The 19,934-nt window shown below is 45.8% G+C and overlaps 1 protein-coding gene across 4 annotated transcripts in view; it reads right to left on the bottom strand.

Annotated features, from left to right (window-relative positions):
* DGKI (diacylglycerol kinase iota) overlaps positions 1-19,934 on the bottom strand; it is a 293,322-nt gene that overhangs the window by 3,285 nt on the left and 270,103 nt on the right. For all 4 annotated transcript variants that reach the window (XM_039520216.1, XM_039520215.1, XM_039520214.1 and 1 more), the window contains 4 exons: positions 13,910-13,947; positions 8,926-9,046; positions 2,437-2,473; positions 242-341 (listed from right to left, as the gene is read on the bottom strand). In XM_039520216.1, coding sequence (XP_039376150.1) covers positions 242-341; positions 2,437-2,473; positions 8,926-9,046; positions 13,910-13,947 — 296 coding nt within the window. The remainder of the gene's footprint in view (positions 1-241; positions 342-2,436; positions 2,474-8,925; positions 9,047-13,909; positions 13,948-19,934) is intronic.

Raw genomic sequence — 19,934 nt, forward strand, 5'->3', positions numbered from 1 at the left:
CTGACACTCCATTTGAGAAAACAGTTTCAGGACAGGTTATCACTATGGCAAAGATGACCCAGGTTGGGGACTTAACTGGGGTCTCTTGTGTTTGTTTAAATCAAGACATTTTTCTAAATAAAATGACTTGTTTGAAAAGAAATGCTTTTGGAACATACAGAGGGCCTCAATAATGCAGACAGATGCTGATTGGTCTCACTCGTCTAAAGTGTTTTATAATTGGTTCATTTGGTTTGGTTACCTTGGAATCTGTATTTCTTAGAGACGCTCCTGCGTCCACCAAGAGCTGGCAGATGCCACGATGACGCTGGCAGGCCGCCTTGTGCAACGCTGTCTCACCCCTAAACCGAAGCAGAGGAAACTAGCCGTAAGTTAAAATGAAAAATGCAGCATTTTTGTGAAGGATAACTTCTGTTATCCTTGGCATAGACGTACACTTTCTCCCTCAGCTTGCATACCCTCTGGATCAGTAGAGCAGCTTATAATGCACATATGGCATCCGGGTGGGTGGGGAAGGGAACAGGAACTATTGCCTTCATATATTTCCTTCCTATTAGTACTCTTACAGAAACAGATCACCACATTCTTCTGGCTGCGGGAAGAGCAAGTCAGTTGCCTTTCTGTTAATTCACTGTAGGGTAAACAGTGGTGATTTTTTTCTATTATTTCCTACCCAAACTAAATATTATGACACTTTGGCTCCTGCAAGCAGGGACAGATACATGGAAGTCAAAACTCTTGCCTGCCAAAGTCAGCGCTTGCACCATATTGTTGCCTGAGCCCAGATCCCCACCTCTTCCTGACCTCCATTAGTGAGTTAGTGTTCTAGTCCTCCACAGCTGGAGATCGGCATTCACTTTAAAGCTCTAAACCATTCTGATTTTCACAGGATGCAGAGACAGTCTCACAATACCACTGAAGTTGAAGTAATCTTCCTCATATGATAAGGAAGAGGAGGAGAATGTGTGCTCTGGGTGGGAGTGGAAGGAGGTTCTGTTAGTGGCAATATCAACCAGAGGGTGCCACTATACATCTATAAAAAATGAATGCCAAGAACTATGCTCTAGCAGGGCAGATTTCACACATACCGAGCCAGCAGGTGTGTGTGTGTTCAAAGGAATTTCAGACTCAACACATGGAGCAGGGCAAGTTGAAACATTACCTAGGCACCAGTGTGATAAATCTCTCCTAGCTGGGATTTGAACCAAAGATGCAGCCCTAGATACCAACTGATTTCCAGCTGAGAACTAAGGGACAAATTCATGCCTGTGCTGGTGCTAGAGCTACTGCAGGGACAGAAGGGAAGTGGTTTGCAACTCCCGTTTTCAGGATTAGACAGTGAATGGTTCAACCTATGGCAAAGGCTAGGGAAGCCCTGGATGCTGCCCTAACTTGCACCTCTGTTGCAATGGCCCCTTTGCACCATTGCATGGTGCAAAATCACTGGTGCATGGGAATGTTCCACGCACGCCTCTTCGTGCCCTCTTCCAGCGTACTCTGGAACGCTCCCTGCAGTGGAGGCTTCTGTGGAGATGGGGTAGAGCTGGTTCTTTGCAGGGCACTGGCACCCCTGTGACAAGGCTATGCTTACCCTATTATGGCCCTTTTGTGGCAGCTCAGTACAGATGGTGCAAAGGGGTCATAGATAGGGTGACTAGATAGCAAGTGTGAAAAATCAGGAGGGGGGTGGGGGTGGGGGTAATAGGCACCTATATAAGACAAAGTCCAAAATATTGGGACTGTCCCTATAAAATCAGGACGTCTGATCACCCTAATCATAGAGCAGCTGTGGCTTAACCCTATAAAGTTCAAAATGGTTTGGGTTCTGACTACTTGAGATAAAAATCTTCTCTGCTTGTGGAAGGGCATTGTCAGCAAGAAGTTCTCTCTTGCCTTTGGAATTTACTATCCCTCTTGGGCCCTCAGTGCCTAGATTCAGTGAGTGTCAGGACATTGCAAATCTCACCTGTTTTCCTCTAGGACAGTGGTTCTCAAACTTTTGCATTGGTGACCCCTTTCAGACAGCAAATCTCTGAGTGCAACCCCCCCCCCTTTACATTAAAAACACTTTTTTATATTTATCACTATTATAAATGCTGAAGGCAAAGCATGGCTTGGGGGTAGATGCTGACTGCTCGTGACCCCCACCACATAATAACCTCTTGAGGGGTCATGACCCCCAGTTTGAGAACCCCTGCTCTAAGAGAATTAGGGCAATTAGGAAATGAGGGGAGAGAATGGAGTTTGTTTTGGAGCTTGGGAGGAGGGGTGTGGTGCTCATTGGGGTTGGGAATCCTTTTTTAGAAGTCTGCCATTTTCACACATTTTTATTTTAACGTTTGTACCGCACCAAGAGATTTCCAATGAGCACAAATGGAAGGAAAGTGAAACAAATCAATCATTGAAGGAAGTGGGTGTCAAGTGGGCTGCACTTACGTTTCACTGTCTGTCATATCCAGTAACTCCGATGGACCTGTGAAAGAAAGTCACGTATGTCATATGCAGTGTTGTTGTAGCCATGTGGGTCCCAGGATATTAGAGAAACAAGGTGGGTGAGGTAATATCTTTTATTGGAGCAACTTCTGTTGGTGAGAGAGACAAGATTTCAAGCTTACACTGACCTGTGAGGATAAGCTCAAAAGCTTGTCTCTCTCACATATGTCACATGGTATGCTTTATGCTCTATGATTGGCTGATTATTGTTCTAACCAGTAAAACTGTGCCTAATATTGTGGGCTTGGTTAGAGGTGGGTATGGTGAACCTTTCTTTGAAGTTTTGCTGCCTGTGGGTTCATATCCCCCAAATTCAACTTTGACTTTCAGGTTGAATGATCCTGCAAAGTTTACATCAAATCTCATCTGAAACCACCAAATTTTACACTATTCGTTACAAAAGCACAAAATAGAACCCCTCTTCTTTTCCTCTTTTGCTGTTTTCCTGTGGGTGTGTTGGGAGGGAGAAGAACAGGACTCAATGGCCTGCACCCCCTCCCCAAAAACAAACATTTTCAATATCATTGAGGGAAGCCAACTGGCTGTCTCCTGGAATTGTAGGTGGCCCACTATCTTCCTCCTCCAGCTTCACACTGTGGGAGGTTGGAAAAGCAATCCCATTCCCCATACCCTTACACTGTATAAATCTGTAAGGAACCCTGCAGCCTCACTGTTTGCCTCAAGTTACCAGCAATGTGCTCAAATGGTTCCACTGGCTGCTGCAATGGCCTCGAACCTCATATGGTGATTTATGGCAACTGAGATTTCACCAGCTACTAGGGAACCCGCTCCCATAATTAGCTGCTTTGGGGGCCCACTCCCCACACAGCAGGGACAGTGGGTGCTATAGACATAGCACATTCAGTTCCTACTTGGAAAGGCTGCACTGTAGTCCAACAATAATACTTCAGACATACACAACACTTTTACATTTTCAAAGTGCTATACAGCATTAATTTTAATAAGGAGCAATAATGATGGGTTCCACATTCAACCCTCCTTGACTAGAAAGGTAGTCAGATATGATGAAGGGCCTAGGAGCATGGAGGAAGGAGGCAAATAGGCAACTCCTTGAGGTTCTGAAGCCCCTGCATGCCGATAAGCGGGAACATGAAATTTGAATGTCTCATTCCATTAGAATCAGACAACTAAGAAAAAAAAATCTAGGGTCGGTCAAAAGATTATTCTTTTCAGGCAATGATGCTCTTCCAGCTTACCAACATTGCCATTTGCCAGCCACTGGGCTTAGACAATACACTGTAGCCCGCTGGGAAACACAACTGGAGCTTTGGCACTCCCAGATAAATACACACTTCTTTTGGGCATGGAGACAACTTTGAGTGAGTGAGGAGTGGCGTGGGGAGAGAGGAAGACAGTTTGACTGGGGTGGAAAGTGCCTTGGTAGATAGAGTAAGGGTAAAAAGGGAAACTGGGCTAGGGCATCAGGGGAGAAAGGGAAGGGGTATGAGGTAATTGGTCTGAGGTGGCAAAGGAGCTGGGTTAAAGGGATGGGGGATTAGGCCTGCTAAGCAGGGAGACCAAGGAGGAGAGAAAATTGGACTGGGATGGAAAGGGGATGAAATTAGGGTGAAGGGGGATGGGACTGATGGCGAGGGGCTCAAAAAGCATTCTAAAAATATACGAATAAGAAAGCCAGCACATGTTCTGCCACCTTAGGGAAGGGGGTTTATATGATTATTACACTGAACTAAGCTATTTATCCGCATCCCAACTATCACAGCCAGCTTGAGGGGCAGAGACTGGTAGTATACAATTCACAGAACAATATGGTACCCAGATTGTTGTTTTGTTCTCTTATGTTTACAGCTGAAACTGGAGGCACTGAGTCATGCATAATATTAAACTGGGCCCTTATTTATGTTCAGCAGTGCTTCTCTTAAACCATCTCACGCCCTCCTTCTAATTCCCCAGCCCCTCTTTTTGGACCTCGTTTTTACATCAGTCTCCCTGGCGCTGCCAGCCGACCATTCCAAATCCCCCTCTGGTGCAGGACAAAAGCTGCACAGATGTGGGAAAGGCTGGCACTGGGAAAGCTAACAGCACTGTCATCCTGGCCCAGTGGGGAGCTGCCTGTTTTACTGGGGACAAGAGACAAAGAAAGAAAAGGGGACTGAGGCACAGAGAGGGAGAGGACAAAATAACCCAGTAGAAGTCCGGAAGGGAAATGCATGAGTGAGAGTTCTATCAAGGAAAACAGTGGGGGAGGGAATAAAAACAAAAGATAGAAATGTGTTGGGAGGTGGAGGAATAAAAAAAGGCCCAGGAAAATAAAATAGGGGACGGGGGGGGGGGGGGAGTTCACTTGAAAGGAGCTGAAAAGCAAGAACCACTGAGGAGAAGACCAGCTGAGATCACTCTCCGTCCTTAATGTCTGATAGTAATTTCACACAGAAAGACTAACTTTTTTCCTCCCTCCCTCTCTCCTCTCCTCCCCTGTTTGCTCCACCAAAGCCGCTCTCTGATTTCTCAGGAGGCATAGCAGTCTGGGTTTTGGGGAGGGACAAGGAGTGAGATGTTCAAAAGCAAACAGTTGCCCTTTAGCTGAGCTCACTACAATAGAAAAGAAACTAAATGACCACATTTCCAAGGCCATTTCCAAAATCTATGGCACCGTGCAGGCTAAAAGTCCTCAATACGTGCAGCAAACCCTACCCCTTCAAACTGAGGCTGTTAAAGCTACTCCTTCCCTCTTCAAATTCAATCCTAGGGAGAGGTTAACAGTAACTATCGTTTACAGTTGATGTCTTTTTAACTTGACTCAGGGTCACCCCCATGACTTAAGGGTGGGGCTCTACTTTGAAAAGTGACATTGTGGGTTTCCATATTTATTGTGTCTCAATAATTTCCATATAAAATTTGCTTACAAGTAAAAAGATGGATTTTCTATCTGTCAGCCTCAAACTGTGATAGCAAAGCCACATAGTGGTCTAGCTGGCTTAGGTACCTGATTTTGCAACAAAGATTTTGCAGGTCAAATGCTGCACTCGGTTATACCACTGCAACCTCACTTTCTTCCAGTTATGTGCTTAGCACAGTTATGCAATCCCTGTGCCTTCAACGGGATTACATACATGTCATTTAGAGGAGAATTTGGCCCTATATTTGGAATTTACCTAATAATTCTGTTCATGATGTGAGCCAAAATAGAATCCAGCTCACACACCCAGAATTGTGTTGGCTCTTCAATGCTAACAGTGGTAAAACTGTATCCTTCTCACCAAAGTGAACTGATACGACTCTGAAAAAGGACTAAAAATGGCACTTTCCTACCCAATAGATCTGCTCCCTCTGTGTATTCAGAGTACAACTCCACTGGAGGGTAGCAAGGCTGTTGAAGTTTGAGGAATGTTCAGCTACTGCTGAGCATACTGACTGACATTCCACTAGCTCTGCCTCATCTCAACAAAAGTTAACACAATACCTATCAGTGCCATCTCACTAATCTACCAAAAGACACTGCATGAGTGGCTAGACCCGCTCCCTCCTCCTGAACACATGGGGGAGAAGATAGAAAATATCCTACTCCGCTCCATGGAAAGGGGACGAGAATCACCAGCACATATTCTCCTCCCATTAGTTAAGGGTAAATATTTCAGAACCGCCACATAAAGAATCAAGGTCAGGTTTGATTCCAAATATAGAAGAAGATTTAGGAGGTTATTTTTCCCCACCAGAACTGGTTAAGCCTTTCCCAGTTAAATTCAACTAGATTATTTAAGAGATTAGCTTTTCTAACATAGATTTATTTCTGTAGTGTAACAGAGCAACTGTGCTGATTGGGCATTTCTTGGCACACTCAGTTTCTAAAGGGTGTGTCTCCACCCATATGGGAAGGACCCCTGACTCTGGGAATTCTGGGAGGAAGTTGAGGGTTTTGTATCTGTTTTTCCTGCCTCTGGGAAAGAGGAAAACTTCTTTGTTACAGCCATGCCAGGAGCCAGCAAAGTGTTGCTTCTGTACTCTTGTAGAAGAGTCTATTCACTGCACGTGCATCCTCTCCTGGCTAGGCAGGGTGTAGCAGCTCTCCTCCTCCTCCTTTGGTGCCCCCCACCGACAGTGACCTGGCCCTGTGGTGGTCTACCTCTTCCTGTGAGTTGGCCATCCAGCCAGGTCACTTTTAGTCCCAGGCCTTCTGGGGAAACACGAGTCCAACAGCCCAATGGCCTGGCAGCATCACACCAGAGGTTCTGCCCAACTTCAGGCTTTTTGGGCTTGTTAGCCATAGGCTCTGGGGTGTTCATGCCCCTGTCCTAGGTAGGCTGATAGAGGAACACAGGCCTACCCTCTACTCTGGGTTCCAGGCCAGGGACCCTGTATGAGGCAGATGAGGTCTGTTTGTTGAGATCGACTGCTGTCTCTGGATTGCTTCTACCGTTGCCTGTACCTAGGCCTTCCTCACAGTCTCTTACCCTGCTGACTTCTCTGCTGGTCCCAAAACAAATGAGAGCCAAACCACTTATGAGAAACAAAAGAAACAGAGGTCCTGCACCAGTCCCACCTTCCCCCAGGGGGCTATGACCCATAGGAGTCTCTGGTTAGGCTCTAGCCCCAGTTGGCTCTTCCTTCCAGGCAGCTTCAAGGCAGTCTCTGGCCCCAGCTAGGGCTTTCTTCACACAGTTAGTTCAAGTTATCTACTCCCTCTCTCAGCCAGCCACCAATGAACTGGGCTTTTCCTCTTTTATCTCCTTCCTCCAGGCTTGACACCTTGCATAGGTGTAACAGGATGGGGCTGATTGGGCCCACAGGCTCTCATTAATCCCCTCTTGCTCAGTATGGTGTCTGCATCACACTCGTCTTCCAGCAATAAACAGATGTGATTCTGATGCCTACTGAGTTTGTACCTGCATTGTCATTCCAGAGACTATGCCGGATTGTTCTAGCGCACTAATAAGTATACTGCAGCATTGCATAATGGTATCTTTATATGACTAGCCTATGATTTTTCTAATTTGAGACTTTTTTTTCTTAACATCTGAAATGTTTCAGATCCAGAACATGGAGCAGCCTCTCCTCATGACGACACTGGTGTGTTTGAAGATGGCATATGCCCATCATCACAAAGGGCCTCCTCACATTAATGTTTCCTTTTTCCTCCTCCCCTATCTCTGAGCACATGGGATTGGATTTGCCTTTTCTTTATCATATTATAGTCACCTCCCTAGTTCAATGTGAGGAATCTAAAAGTTCTGTCTAATCCTTTTTAGCATTCCGAACATTTTCCCTATAAGATTTAGTGCTGGATTTTCAGCAGCGTGCCCTGGAAGGAATTTTGCAGTGTGACTCCCATTAACATTAGCCATATCCACGAGTGCATAGGCAGCAGACACACTACAGGGGCACATGACTGGGCAGGGATTGAGGCAGTAGCAGGGATAAAAACCATTCCTGTATCTTCTCACATGAGAAAGGATGGACATTAGCTAAAATGATTTACAGGGGAAGCATAAGATATTAGGAAGTGTCAGAAAACATCTGAATCACTGATTAATATACTTCATGCTCTGAATACTGATAAGGTGCTAGGGGTCACAATCTACATTTTAAAGTACTATAGAGAAGCAGAAACATTACACGGATGAACCTTCAGCAAGTTGGCTCAGAGAGATTATCAAAGAATGAGAAGTGTCCTGTGTATAAATGACTTTTATTAATTTCTTGGATGCAGAGTGGAGAAAGTGAGTGGACCTCCATTAGTGCATTGCCAATCCCCAGTCAGATTCCCCAGAGACTTACACAAACAAGGCAGCTGAGACACCCAGAGGAAGAGGATCTAGAAAGGTTTCAGAGGGTTCCTGCCACACTGGTGAAAACGGCTGGTGTTTGCTCAATGCTATGATTTGTCTTCATTTAATCTTGCCATAGCCTCCTCACACTTTCTCTGTTAGCTGAGGAGATTCCTTCTCATGGATTTCCTGTTCACGTCCCTGCTAGCTTCAACTACTACTTCATCTAGAGTCTTCACATAAGTCTAACTGTGCTGGAATTCAATCGGGATGCACACATGCAAGATGTGCCTGAGGGAAATATTGGGGAGGGATGGGGGTGGGGGATGAGTACACAGACCAGGTGTGTTCTGAGAGGCGGTCTGGAGAGAGGGCTCAATGAAGGAAACTACAGAATTCAGGGAAGTCCTATGGCCTGTGTTATGCAGGAGATCAAACTAGATGATCACAACAGTCCCTTCTGGTTTTATAATCTAGGAAAATGTTGCATCTCCTACAAAGTTGTCCTGTTATACTCTCCACTCTTTCCCCTCCCCCTTATCTAGGGCCAGCTTCAACACTTCTTCCAAATCCATAGCAACATGCTGCAGGAGGATAGATTGGTAAGGGGTTCTGAGTAAACTTTTATTCTACTACAATGACACTTCATGGAATGTGATTCCGTGTGGGTTTGCACACAATTACTCACCATGTTCTAAGATGTATTTCACAATTTCAAGGTGCCCAGTCTTGGCAGCATGGTGAAGCAAGGAACAGTGGTCAGGTCCCTGGATTAACAGATTAGCTCCTCTCTTACAGCATTCTATGAACTGGAATGTAAATGCACAGGAAGAGGACAAGAAAACTGTAGAACAAGGTGCACAGGTAAATAAACATGCAGGTAAATTAACTGCAGGGGCGGCTCTAGGTATTTTGTCGCCCCAAGCACGGCAGGCAGGTTGCCTTCGGCGGCACGCCTGCGGGAGGTCCCCGGTCCCGCAGATTCGGCGGCACGCCTGTGGGAGGTCCCCGGTCCCGCAGATTTGGCGGCACGCCTGCGGGAGTCTGCCGAAGCCGCGGGACCAGCGGACCCTCCGCAGGCGTGCCACCGAAGGCAACCTGCCTGCCACCCTCGCGGCAACTGGCAGAGCATCCCCCATGGCTTGCCGCCCCAGGCATGCGCTTGGCGTGCTGGTGCCTGGAGCCGCCCCTGATTAACTGTCAGAGTTGCTAGCAGATGGCTAAAAAGGAGCAGTGGTAACCACTAGCCAAACTTTTAGGCCCTTACAATGCACAGCAAAGGCTTTTGACCTAAAACTAGCAAGACTTACAACACAGTGAGTTAACAATGTCAAATCACATTTCCTTAGCAGTGGATCATTGGTGATATACTGTAGATGAATTATTGCTTGCAAGTAGGGCTGGTAAAAAAATTGTTGAAATTATTTGAGGTTTTTGTTTGTACATTTTAATGAAAAATTGGGTTTTCAACTAAACAGTTCACAAAAAGTGTTTGCTTTCTGTGGAACATTTCAACTTTCTGAACAAAAAACAAAACGGAGCCAAACCCCCAAAAATGTATTTGGAAATACACAGTGTCTTATGGGAGCTGTAGTTTGGGTGTTTTATGCCCCAAGTCCATCTGCAGAGATTCAGATACAGAGTTTACGTGCATGTGGGTGTCTTGCTCATGCCCTGTGCAGATGTGTGGTGGGATGGATCGCTGTGTGTTTGTATGAATACATGTTATTACAGTGGTAGTGCTACAGTCTGTAAGTCTGTATATGAATTTGTGAATGGCCCATTTGTTCAGGATTGGGTACACACTGTATATTGCTTGGAAATAGTAAATTGCTCTTTATATTTTCATGTATATTCCCATGTATATTTTTAGCCAGTAAGAGCTCTAAGTACCAAAGGATCATTCCTAAATACACTTGTATGTATTTGCAGCTGTTATCATGGGAAGTATCTTCTAGGAATTAGGTTTGGGGTCTTTTCCCAAAATCTTCCTGCCTTGCCTTTCCTACTGCTGCCCCGAGAAGATCTGAACCTCTGTAAGGAAACCAACATGCCAGAGATCTGTTGTACCTCCTACTTCCTTATCCATATATTGAATATACATGCTGTACCTCCTACTTCCTTATCCATATATTCCCCCACCCACACACACTTTTCTACTTGGATCTCATTGTAGGGGAAGACCTGCATTGGGAAGGCAGGAAAGAGCAGGTGATTGTTTCTTAAAATTGCTGCAGGCTCTGGGAATTTGTAAAACACACTACAAAAAACAGTGTTCAGATTGCATTATGACAATGGGATATTATTATGTCATGACAAAGTCTTGATGCACCTGCAGAAGATTCAAGGGAGAGTTACATCTTATAAATTACAGTAGCCTTAAGGGATGGGAAACCATGCTGTGAAATCCAGAATAGAATGTGATATGAGGGAAAAAACAATATTGTACAAATAAATGGTGGTTACAGTGAATCATTGCTACTGCTGTTGCCAGTGGGAAAGTGGGGGCAGAGGTGTGTTTCTATAGGCAAAGATCAGGAGTAACTGAATTGCCACTTTTTCAGATAGCTTCAAGGCTTTTTCCAGTTAATGTTGCAATTGTTAGTCACAATACTCACTCAAATTCAGGGACATGCTTGCAAATCCCAACCACTTAGGGTACATCTACACAGCAAAACAAAACAAGCAAAACAAAACAAAACCAAAAACCAAACAAAAACAGTGGTAGCGAGTTTCAGACTTAAGCTTGTGCTACAGGGCTAAAAAATAGAACCCAGGCTGTGAGACCTACCCCCATTGTTAGATTTCAGAGCCCGGGCTCCAGACTGAGCAGGAACATCTACAATGCTATTTTTAGCCCCCAAAGCCTGAGTGAGTTGACTCTGGCTTTGAGACTCATTAGCATGGGGTTTTTATTCACTGCGTAAATGTACCCTTAGCGGCTGAAAAATAGGGATTGCAATTGTCAGAAGAAAGCGTCACACTTATAGGAATTAAACACTTTCTCTCTGCCCCCTTTCCTGCTTCCTGAGAGAGTTCCCAATAGCTGACACTTAGGGCTGGGCCAAGGTTTCTTGGGTTTCAAGCCCTTCTGAATGTCCAAAGAACTTGGTTCATAGTTAATACTGACATTATAGTGCAGTGCAAAGGGAGCAGAGACTGATAAAATATCAAAAGTGTCCTCTATCAGATCATGAAATGCTAAACTGAAGTCCCTTCTTCCTACCTTTGTAGTTGTCTAGGTGGAAGTTGCAAATATCCTTACACTCTTTAAAAAGAATTGGGGGTAAATCTGGTGTTCTGACCAACAGTCCCCTTTCAGTAAAACAGGCTTTATTGTGCAAGCAGGGGCGGCTCTAGGCACCAGCAAAACAAGCACCTGCTTGGGGCAGCCCATTTGCAGGAGCAGCATGGGAGCTGAGAACCAACAGGGGGCTCTGGGAGCTGTAGTTCCTTGGTTAGCTCCCTGGCTATAGAGCCAGCCCTGGAGCAGGGAAAGAACTACATTTCCCAGCATTCCCTTGGCCACTACCAACTGGAAAGGAAGGACGGGGACCTCATGTGGCAGCGTGCTGTGAGTGCTGTGAATGGTAGGGAGACCATTTTTTAACATTCAAAAAACAGGACACTCCAGGGGGAGGGAAGCCCCACCCTGCCACCATCCACTCCCTCTGACTGCCCCCCACAGAAACCCCAACCCATCCAACCTCCCCCGCTCCCTGTCCCCTGATCACCCTCTCCCGGGACCCATGCCCCTATCTAAGCGCCGCTGCTCCTTGTCCCCTGATTACCCCCTCCCGGGACCCTGCCCCTAACTGCCCCCCAGAATCTCACCCCCTATCTAAGCACCGCTGGTCCTTGTCCCGATTGCCCCCTCTCGGGACCCCTGCCCCTTGGAACCCCACCCCCTATCTAAGCCTCCCTTCTCCTTGTCCCCAACTGCTCCCTCCTGAGACCCCCAACTCCCCCAGGACCCCACCCCTACCTGTCTCCTGACAAACCCCTGAGACTCCCATGCCTATCCAACTGCTGCCTGTTCCCTGACTGCCCCCAACCTCCGCCCCATCCAACCCCTCCTGCTCCCTGTCCCTTGACTGCCCCCGAACCTCCTACCCCTTCTTCAACCCCCCAGCCCCCTTACCGTGCCACTCAGACCAGCGTGTCCAGCTCCGTGCAGCTCCAGACACGCTGCTGCATAAATGCTACTGTGCTCCCCCGCGGAGCCCACAGCCCCCCCCTGCCCCCCCCCACACACCCAGCATCTGCCTTCCAGATTTGAACACCTCAAAATTCAGGACTGCTCAAGCTCAGTTTGGGCAGCTGTTACTTCATTTCTCCCAAATCAAATATACTGATCCACTGTAACTTGCTGTAGAAAAAGTAGGATAAAATTGAGCAAGAAATGCTTCCCAGTGGTTATTAGGACTGGAATGCTATTTTCAACAGCCATTGCCTTTTTTTGTTTGTTTGTTTAAAAGGAAGACAGTGATATTGCATTGGCAAATTCCCCATAGAAAGAAAGAGTGGAACAAAAGAATAATAAAGGCACCTCAACTTTTCCTCATTTATGGAGGACAGTCCTATAATATGCATCCAGATATCCTCCAATCACACAAGCTGAAAATTGTTCCACTTTACTGCAGCTCTGTAACCATATGGGACCCAATCCTGCCTGTGTTCTGTGCACATCCAAAATTCCTGCTGAATGACCCGCCCTGGGAGCGAGTTACCAGTGACCCAGGGCTGGGACGGAAGGAGGGTGCAGGTGTATGTGTGGGGGAGAGCCCAGGGCTGGGGTGGCAGGAGGTGTGGGGGGCCACTGGTGGGGAAGGAGGGACCCCAGGGCTGGGGCAGCAGCGGGGTGGGGAGGGCACTGGTGGGGAGGAGAAGGGAAGCTGCGGCAGGGTGTGGGGAGGGGGAGAGCCCAGGTAGGTATGGGGAGGAGCCCAGGGCTGGGATGGGAGGCAGCCAACATTTTTTTTGCTTGGGGTGGCAAAAAACCTAGAGCGGCCCTATGTGCAAGGTTGGGTTGGTGATACTGTATTGCTCAGCACGGCATTTGCCTACATAATCATTTCATTGTGTAATCAACCCATTGCTCCATGAAGTGCTTTGGGATTCCTGGAGTATGAAAGGTGCAGTATAACACCAGATTATATTCACTTGAATTTTAATCATATCTCACTTGGCTATTGTTCCTCTAATATTCAATGTACCCTGCAAGTGGCATTTGGCTATCAATCTTTACAGTAGTATGTTTATGTTTTGAGAGTGGAGTAGACTATAACTCAGGGGTCGGCAACCTTTCAGAAGTGGTGTGCCAAGTATTCTTTTATTCACTCGAATTTAAGCTTTCGCGTGCCAGTAATACATTTGAACATTTTTAGAAGGTCTCTTTCTATAAGTCTATAATATATAACTAAACTATTGTTGTTGTATGTAAAATAAATAAGGTTTTTAAAATATTTAAGAAGCTTCATTTAAAATTAAATTAAAATGCAGAGCCCCCCGGACTGGTGGCCAGGACCCGGACAGTGTGAATGCCACTGAAAATCAGCCTGCGTGCTGCCTTTGGCACGCGTGCCATAGGTTGCCTACCCCTGCTATAACTCATAGTCCATCACAGCTGCAAATAGCTGAGAAGAGGGAGAAACTCAGCTTGCTGTACTTACCTTTAGAAGATCACCATCTATTACTGCTTGCAAAAGTGCTGCAAAAGACAAAAGACAAGACTAACATCAGGCATAAGGACACCAGTACAATTAATATTTACATAGTTCCACAGATGAGTACAGTGCTTGACAGTATTAAAAATACATAGAAGGCAAGGTCCCCTGGCCCCAACAAGCTTGCATTCTAGTGACACAATCTTAAATCACCAGAACCATGCTCTGGGTATGGCTACACTGGAGCTGAAAGTGCAAGTTCCAGGTCAAGCAGATGCACCTGTGCTAGCTCTGATCAAGCTAGTGTGCTAAAAATAGAAACGTAGCTGCAGCAGCATGAGCAGTGGGATAGGCTAGCCACCCCAAGGACAATCCTGTCCGAGACCCTAAGTGCATATTCAGGGAAGCTAGTCCCTCCTGCAATGCATGTCACACAGTGGCTACACTTCTATTTTTACTGCATTAGCTTTATCAGAGCTAGTATGGGTGTCTCCTTGGGCTGGGAATCACCCCTTCCAGTTCCAGTGTACTCAAACCCTCTGGCAAACATTACAAAATCGGGGAGGGAGTATAAACTATATTGTGTCAAACACTACCAAAAGTTTAGGCCAATGTTTTCAAAAGTGGCCATTCAATTTGTGTGCCTCAATTTTTGAATGGCCAACTTACAACATGTTAGGTAATTTGCAATGTGCTTACAGAATTGGTTTAACTCTGTTCCAACTGAGGTCAACAGTGAAACTCCCATTCACTTAAATGGGAGCACAGATAGGCCAACACTGAATGCAAAGAAGGTCCTTCCTGGGATCCTCTCAAGATTTATACTGATGAACAATCAGTCCCAGTAGTGGATAGCAGAAGACTCAGAAATAAACAAACGGGAAAGCAGAGCATTATTAATTATTTAGAAGTCCCTACACACCCCAACTGAGATTCAGGCTTCCATTCTAGTAGGCATAGCACAAACAAATCATAAGAGACAGCCCCTGCAGCACTTGCAATAAACAGACAATGGGTGGGAGGGAAAAGGGAGGCACAGAGAGGTAAGATACTCAGGGTCATGCAGCATGTCAGTGGAAGCACTGAGACTAGAACCCAGATCTCCCAGTCCAACGCCTCACCCTACCCAGTAGGCCACATTGATTTATAGGTCAGGAGAGTATGCAGGGAGTCAGACTAGATGATCACAGTGAAACTAGTGTCTCATTTGGGGTGTCTAGGCACTTCTGTAATACAAACAATTAGTTGGGAGCCAGTGGATAGGATGCTAGACTGGGGATCAAGGTTCCATTCCTGGTTCTGCTCCTGATGGAAAGTGCAAGTCACTTTCTCTTCCCACTGTTTTTAACAGTGGAACAATTTACCAAGGGCTGTGGTGGATTTTCCACCACTGGCAATTTTTAAATCAAGAGTGGATGTTCTTTAAAGACATGCTCTGGTTCAAAAGGAATTATTTGGGGGAAGTTCTATGGCCTCTGGTATACAGGAGATCAGACTAGATAATCACAATGGTCCCTTTTGGGCTTGGAATCTATGAATCCTCATATACTACCTCCCCCATTCCTAATCAGATTAGAAGAAAAGAGGGTGGGAAGAGACCAAAGTTCCAGGTATTTTGGTTATAACTGAACTATATAACTCACAGGAGAGTTTCTACACTTTCTGGGCAGTAAGTAACCACAAATAAGTGAGGGTGATACAAGTTTTCTACCACAGAGCTATTTTCTCTTCTCTTTCCCTCCTCTTAGCATTACATATACAGCAAAAATCAATAGTGAACTAATCTTTCTGGAAAAAATTGTATTAAGGCCCATGAGACAGAAAAGCATGTTAGTGCCTAAGCCCATCTTTGTTTTAGAACAGCACTTAAGTACGTGCTTAACTTTACACTTCTGCCTAAAGTTAAGGATGTGCTTAAGTGCTGTCTGGATAAGGATGCTTTCCTGAATCAGGGCCTAAAGGAAGAATAAGAAAAACAATATCATAGTATTTTATCTTGCAAACACAGCACTGGAAACTCCATGGTGACTATTCCACAAGGAGCTCATTACTACTCCAGGAATAACGTCACAAAAGACTTAAACACTGCAGGGGAGACAAGGGAGAAACCAACAAATGTTTCTTTCTTTTAAAGCACAAGGAAAGCTGCACGGTATGCAAGAGGTGGATTTCTATTGCCTAAGCAATGTCATTTTTGTGCAGGAGATTTGGGGACCTTTTCTCACTTCATCCCCTAGCTGTGTAGCAGTGGGGAAAAGCAAAACTTCACCCAGCAGAGCTCTGAATTTGGAAAGCAGTGCTACAATCACAGTTCATATTTATCCTGCAGCACTTAAGGCAGTTTCTGAGTGGGCACTGGTTAACAAACTAGGTATTGTAAATCACCTGGCAGCTGCACAAAGTTCTTAAGTAAACAAGGAGACAGAAAGCAAAGGATAAGAGCCAAAGTTGGGAAAATACAATGTTGTGCCTCCGACTTGGTTTTCACATCACTGGATTTAAATCCAGTGTTTCTTCTCTGTCTTCAATGGATTTATACCAGTGCAACACAGCAGAATTTGGCCCCTTGTGTTTATTTGTTGCTCATTTTGTATACAAGTCTTGTCTTTTGTCTCCTTGGAAAATCTGACCCCTTCGGAATGGCTGTCTTGTGAGTTACTTGTATTTTCTATAAGACATTCATATAAATACTGTGTCCTCCCCACAAAATGAGGAGTCAGGAAATGGAGGTTACTTACTTTAACTGGAAGTTCTTTGAGATGTGTGGTCCACACGTGGGTATGCATGCGCCCGAGTCTGAAGAGTTTAACAAGCAGCGTCCGTTGGCCAGCACTTGTACAGCAGAAGTCCTTGTGCTTCCCAGGGTATAAGAGGCAGTGTGGGTGAATACCCCCTCAATTCCTCTTCTCACAGCTAATCCAATCCAGATCCAAATGCAGAGGGGATGGAGGCAGGAAGTGGAATACAGATAGGAACTACACATCTCGAAGAACTTCCAGTTACAGCAAGTAACCTCCATTTCTTCTTCAAGTGATGGTCCCTATGTGTATTCCACTTGTGGGTGATAGACAGGCAGTACTCAGACTGTAGACTGGTGCAAGGAAGCCAGCAACAAAGACACGTGCAGTATTGCAGAGCTCACTGCTGCATCCGCAGCAAAGGCCTAGACTTGAGCATAATGCCTAGCTAACATGTGTATGGAGCTCCAGATGGCTGCTCTGCATATGTCCTGCACTGGGACCTCCTGCTGGGATGCTACCGTGGTGGCCTGTGCTCTCATGCAGTGGGAGGTGGGATGCAAGCCAGTTTGTAGCATTTGATAATTCAGCCAGAAACCTACTTAGAAATCCTCTGAGAGGATATAGCTTGACCATGGGATCACTCTGCTGTCACAAAGAAGAGTCTCAGATTCTTCCTGATGAGCTTGGTTCTTTACAGGTAAAAGGCCAATGCATCCCTGACATTGAGGGAGTGAAGTCTCTTCTCTTCAGACAAAGCATAGGGTTTTAGAAAAAGACTGGTAAGTGAATCCACTGGTTAAGATGGAATTCAGAAAAGACCTTGGGTAGAAATTGAGAGTGAAGGGATACTTTGTCCTTTTGAAATACTATAAAGGGAGAGTCCATCATGGGAGCTCCCACTTCACTCCTGGTCGAAGTGAGGGGCACTACAAACACCACCTTCATGGATAGGTGGGACATGGAACGTGTCGCTAAGAGTTCAAATGGAGGACCACTAAGTTTTGACAGCATGTAGTTAGGATCCCATAGTGATGTCAGTTTAATGACTGTCAGGAAGGCCTGAACAAGGCCCTTCACGAACAGTGTCATAGTTGGGTGCATAAAAACAGAGCACCTGTCTACTGGAGGGAGGAAGGCACTAATGGCTGCTAGGTGGATTTGTAATGAGTGGATTGAAAGACAAGAGTTCTTTAGAGACAGGAGGTAATCTAAAATGATAGAAGAGACTGGGTGCAGCACTATCAGGCTCATCCAAACAACAGGTTCTAGTGGATTGTTTTCTACTCTCAGTATAGCCTGAAGAGGTGACAAACAAGAGCTCTCTACTTCTGACTCCCATCGAAACATCAGTCTGTGACAGGGAGAGAGCCTGGGTTGAGGTGTTTGACTCTGCCCCTGTCCTGCATCAGGAGTTCTGGGAAGGGGTGGATTTTGACTAGAGGAGGACAGGATGACATTGACAGAAGATCTGGGAACCAAAACTGTCTGGACGCATAGGTAAGGCCCTACCAATTCCGTGGTCATAGGATTTTTAAAATAGTAAATTTCATTATTTCAGCTATTTAAATCTGAAATTTCACAGTATTGTAATTGTAGGGACCCTGACCCAAAAAGGAGTTGTGAGGGGTTGCAAGGTTATTGTAGGGGGTGGGGTTGCAGTACTGCTACCCTTACTTCTGCGCTGCTGCTGGCAGCAGCGCTGCTTTCAGGGCTCGGCAGCTGGTGAGCAGCAGCTGCTGGCCGGGAGCCTGGCTCTCAAGGCAGAGCTGCCACCAGCAGCAGTGCAGAAGTAAGTATGGCATGGTATGGTATTGCCACCCTTACTTCTGCACTGCTGCCTGCAGAGCTGGGCCCTCAGTCAGCAGCTGCCACTCTCCGACCACCCAGCTGTGAAGGCAGTGCAGAAGTAAGGGTGGCAATACCATGATCCCCCTAAAATAACCTTGCGATCTCCCTGCAACTCCTTTTGGGTCAGGACTCTCAGTTTGAGAAACATTGGTCTCCCCCATGAAATCTGTATAGTACAAGGGAAAAGCATACAGAAGACCAGATTTCACAACCTTTCAGCAGTGGTGTGCTGAGTCTTCATGTATACATTCTAATTTAAGGCTTCGCGTGCCGGTAATACATTTTAACGTTTTTTAGAAGGTCTCTCTATAAGTCTATAACAGGGGTCAGCAACCTTTCAGAAGTGGTGTGCTGAGTCTTCATTTATTCACTCTAATTTAAGCCTTCGCATGCCAGTAACACATTTTAATGTTTTAGAAGGTCTCTTTCTATAAGTCTAATATATAAGTAAACTATTGTTGTATATAAAGTAAATAGGGTTTTTAAAAGGTTTAAGAAGTTTCACTTCAAATTACATTAAAATGCCAAGTCCTCCGGACTGGTGGCCAGGATCCAGGCAGTGTAAGTGCCACTGAAAATCAGCTTGTGTGCCGCTGTCGGCATGCGTGCCATAGGTTACCTATCCCTGCTCTAGTCCTTGGTCTCTGGGAAATCAAAGAAATGAGGCTATGCATCATTTGAAATCTTTCTACAGGAAGGAAGGCTCTGGCAGAAACAGAGGCCAATGTTGCCCCTATAAAGTTCATTTTCCTCATGGGGGATAAAATTGACTTTTCTCTGTTCGCAAAAATTCCTAGGGCTGCGAGACTTTGAATCAGGAACTGAATAGTCAACCTGACCTCCTTTCAAGAGTGGCCTACCAGGAGCCAGTCATTGAAATACAGAAAGACTGTGTGGCGCTGATGTCTTATCTGGGCCATGATCAGGGAGAAAACTTCCGTTAACACTCTGGGTGCTGCTGCAAGTCTGAAGGGAAGGACTTGGAATTGAAAGTGCTCCGAGCCCACCATAAGCTTTAGGAACCACCTGTGTGTGTGTGGAGGGGGGGGGCCTGAATGTCTATATGACAATATGCGTCCTTCATGTTGAGAGCCACAAACCATATCCCTTCTTGAAGAGAGGAGATGCCAATAAAACCATCCTGAATTTCAACTTTCAAATGAAGATATTCGGTTGTTGAAACTCCAGAATGTGTCTCCTCTTTCCATCTTTTCTGGTGACTAGGAAATATGGAGAATAGAACCCTCCTTCCTTGATACTGAGGTGGGACACACTCTATTCCCCCTCAGTGCAATAGAGATTCCACTTCCTGATGAAGAATCAACTTGTGAGAGTGGTCCCTGAAGGGATACTGTGAAGGGGGTTTGTGAGGAAGGAGGGAGGGAGGGAGAGGAACTCTATATGGAGTATCCCTCATGGATAATCTCCAGGACCCAACTGCC

This window comes from Mauremys reevesii, linkage group 1 (genome assembly GCF_016161935.1).
Source record: "Mauremys reevesii isolate NIE-2019 linkage group 1, ASM1616193v1, whole genome shotgun sequence".
NCBI lineage: Eukaryota > Metazoa > Chordata > Testudines > Geoemydidae > Mauremys > Mauremys reevesii.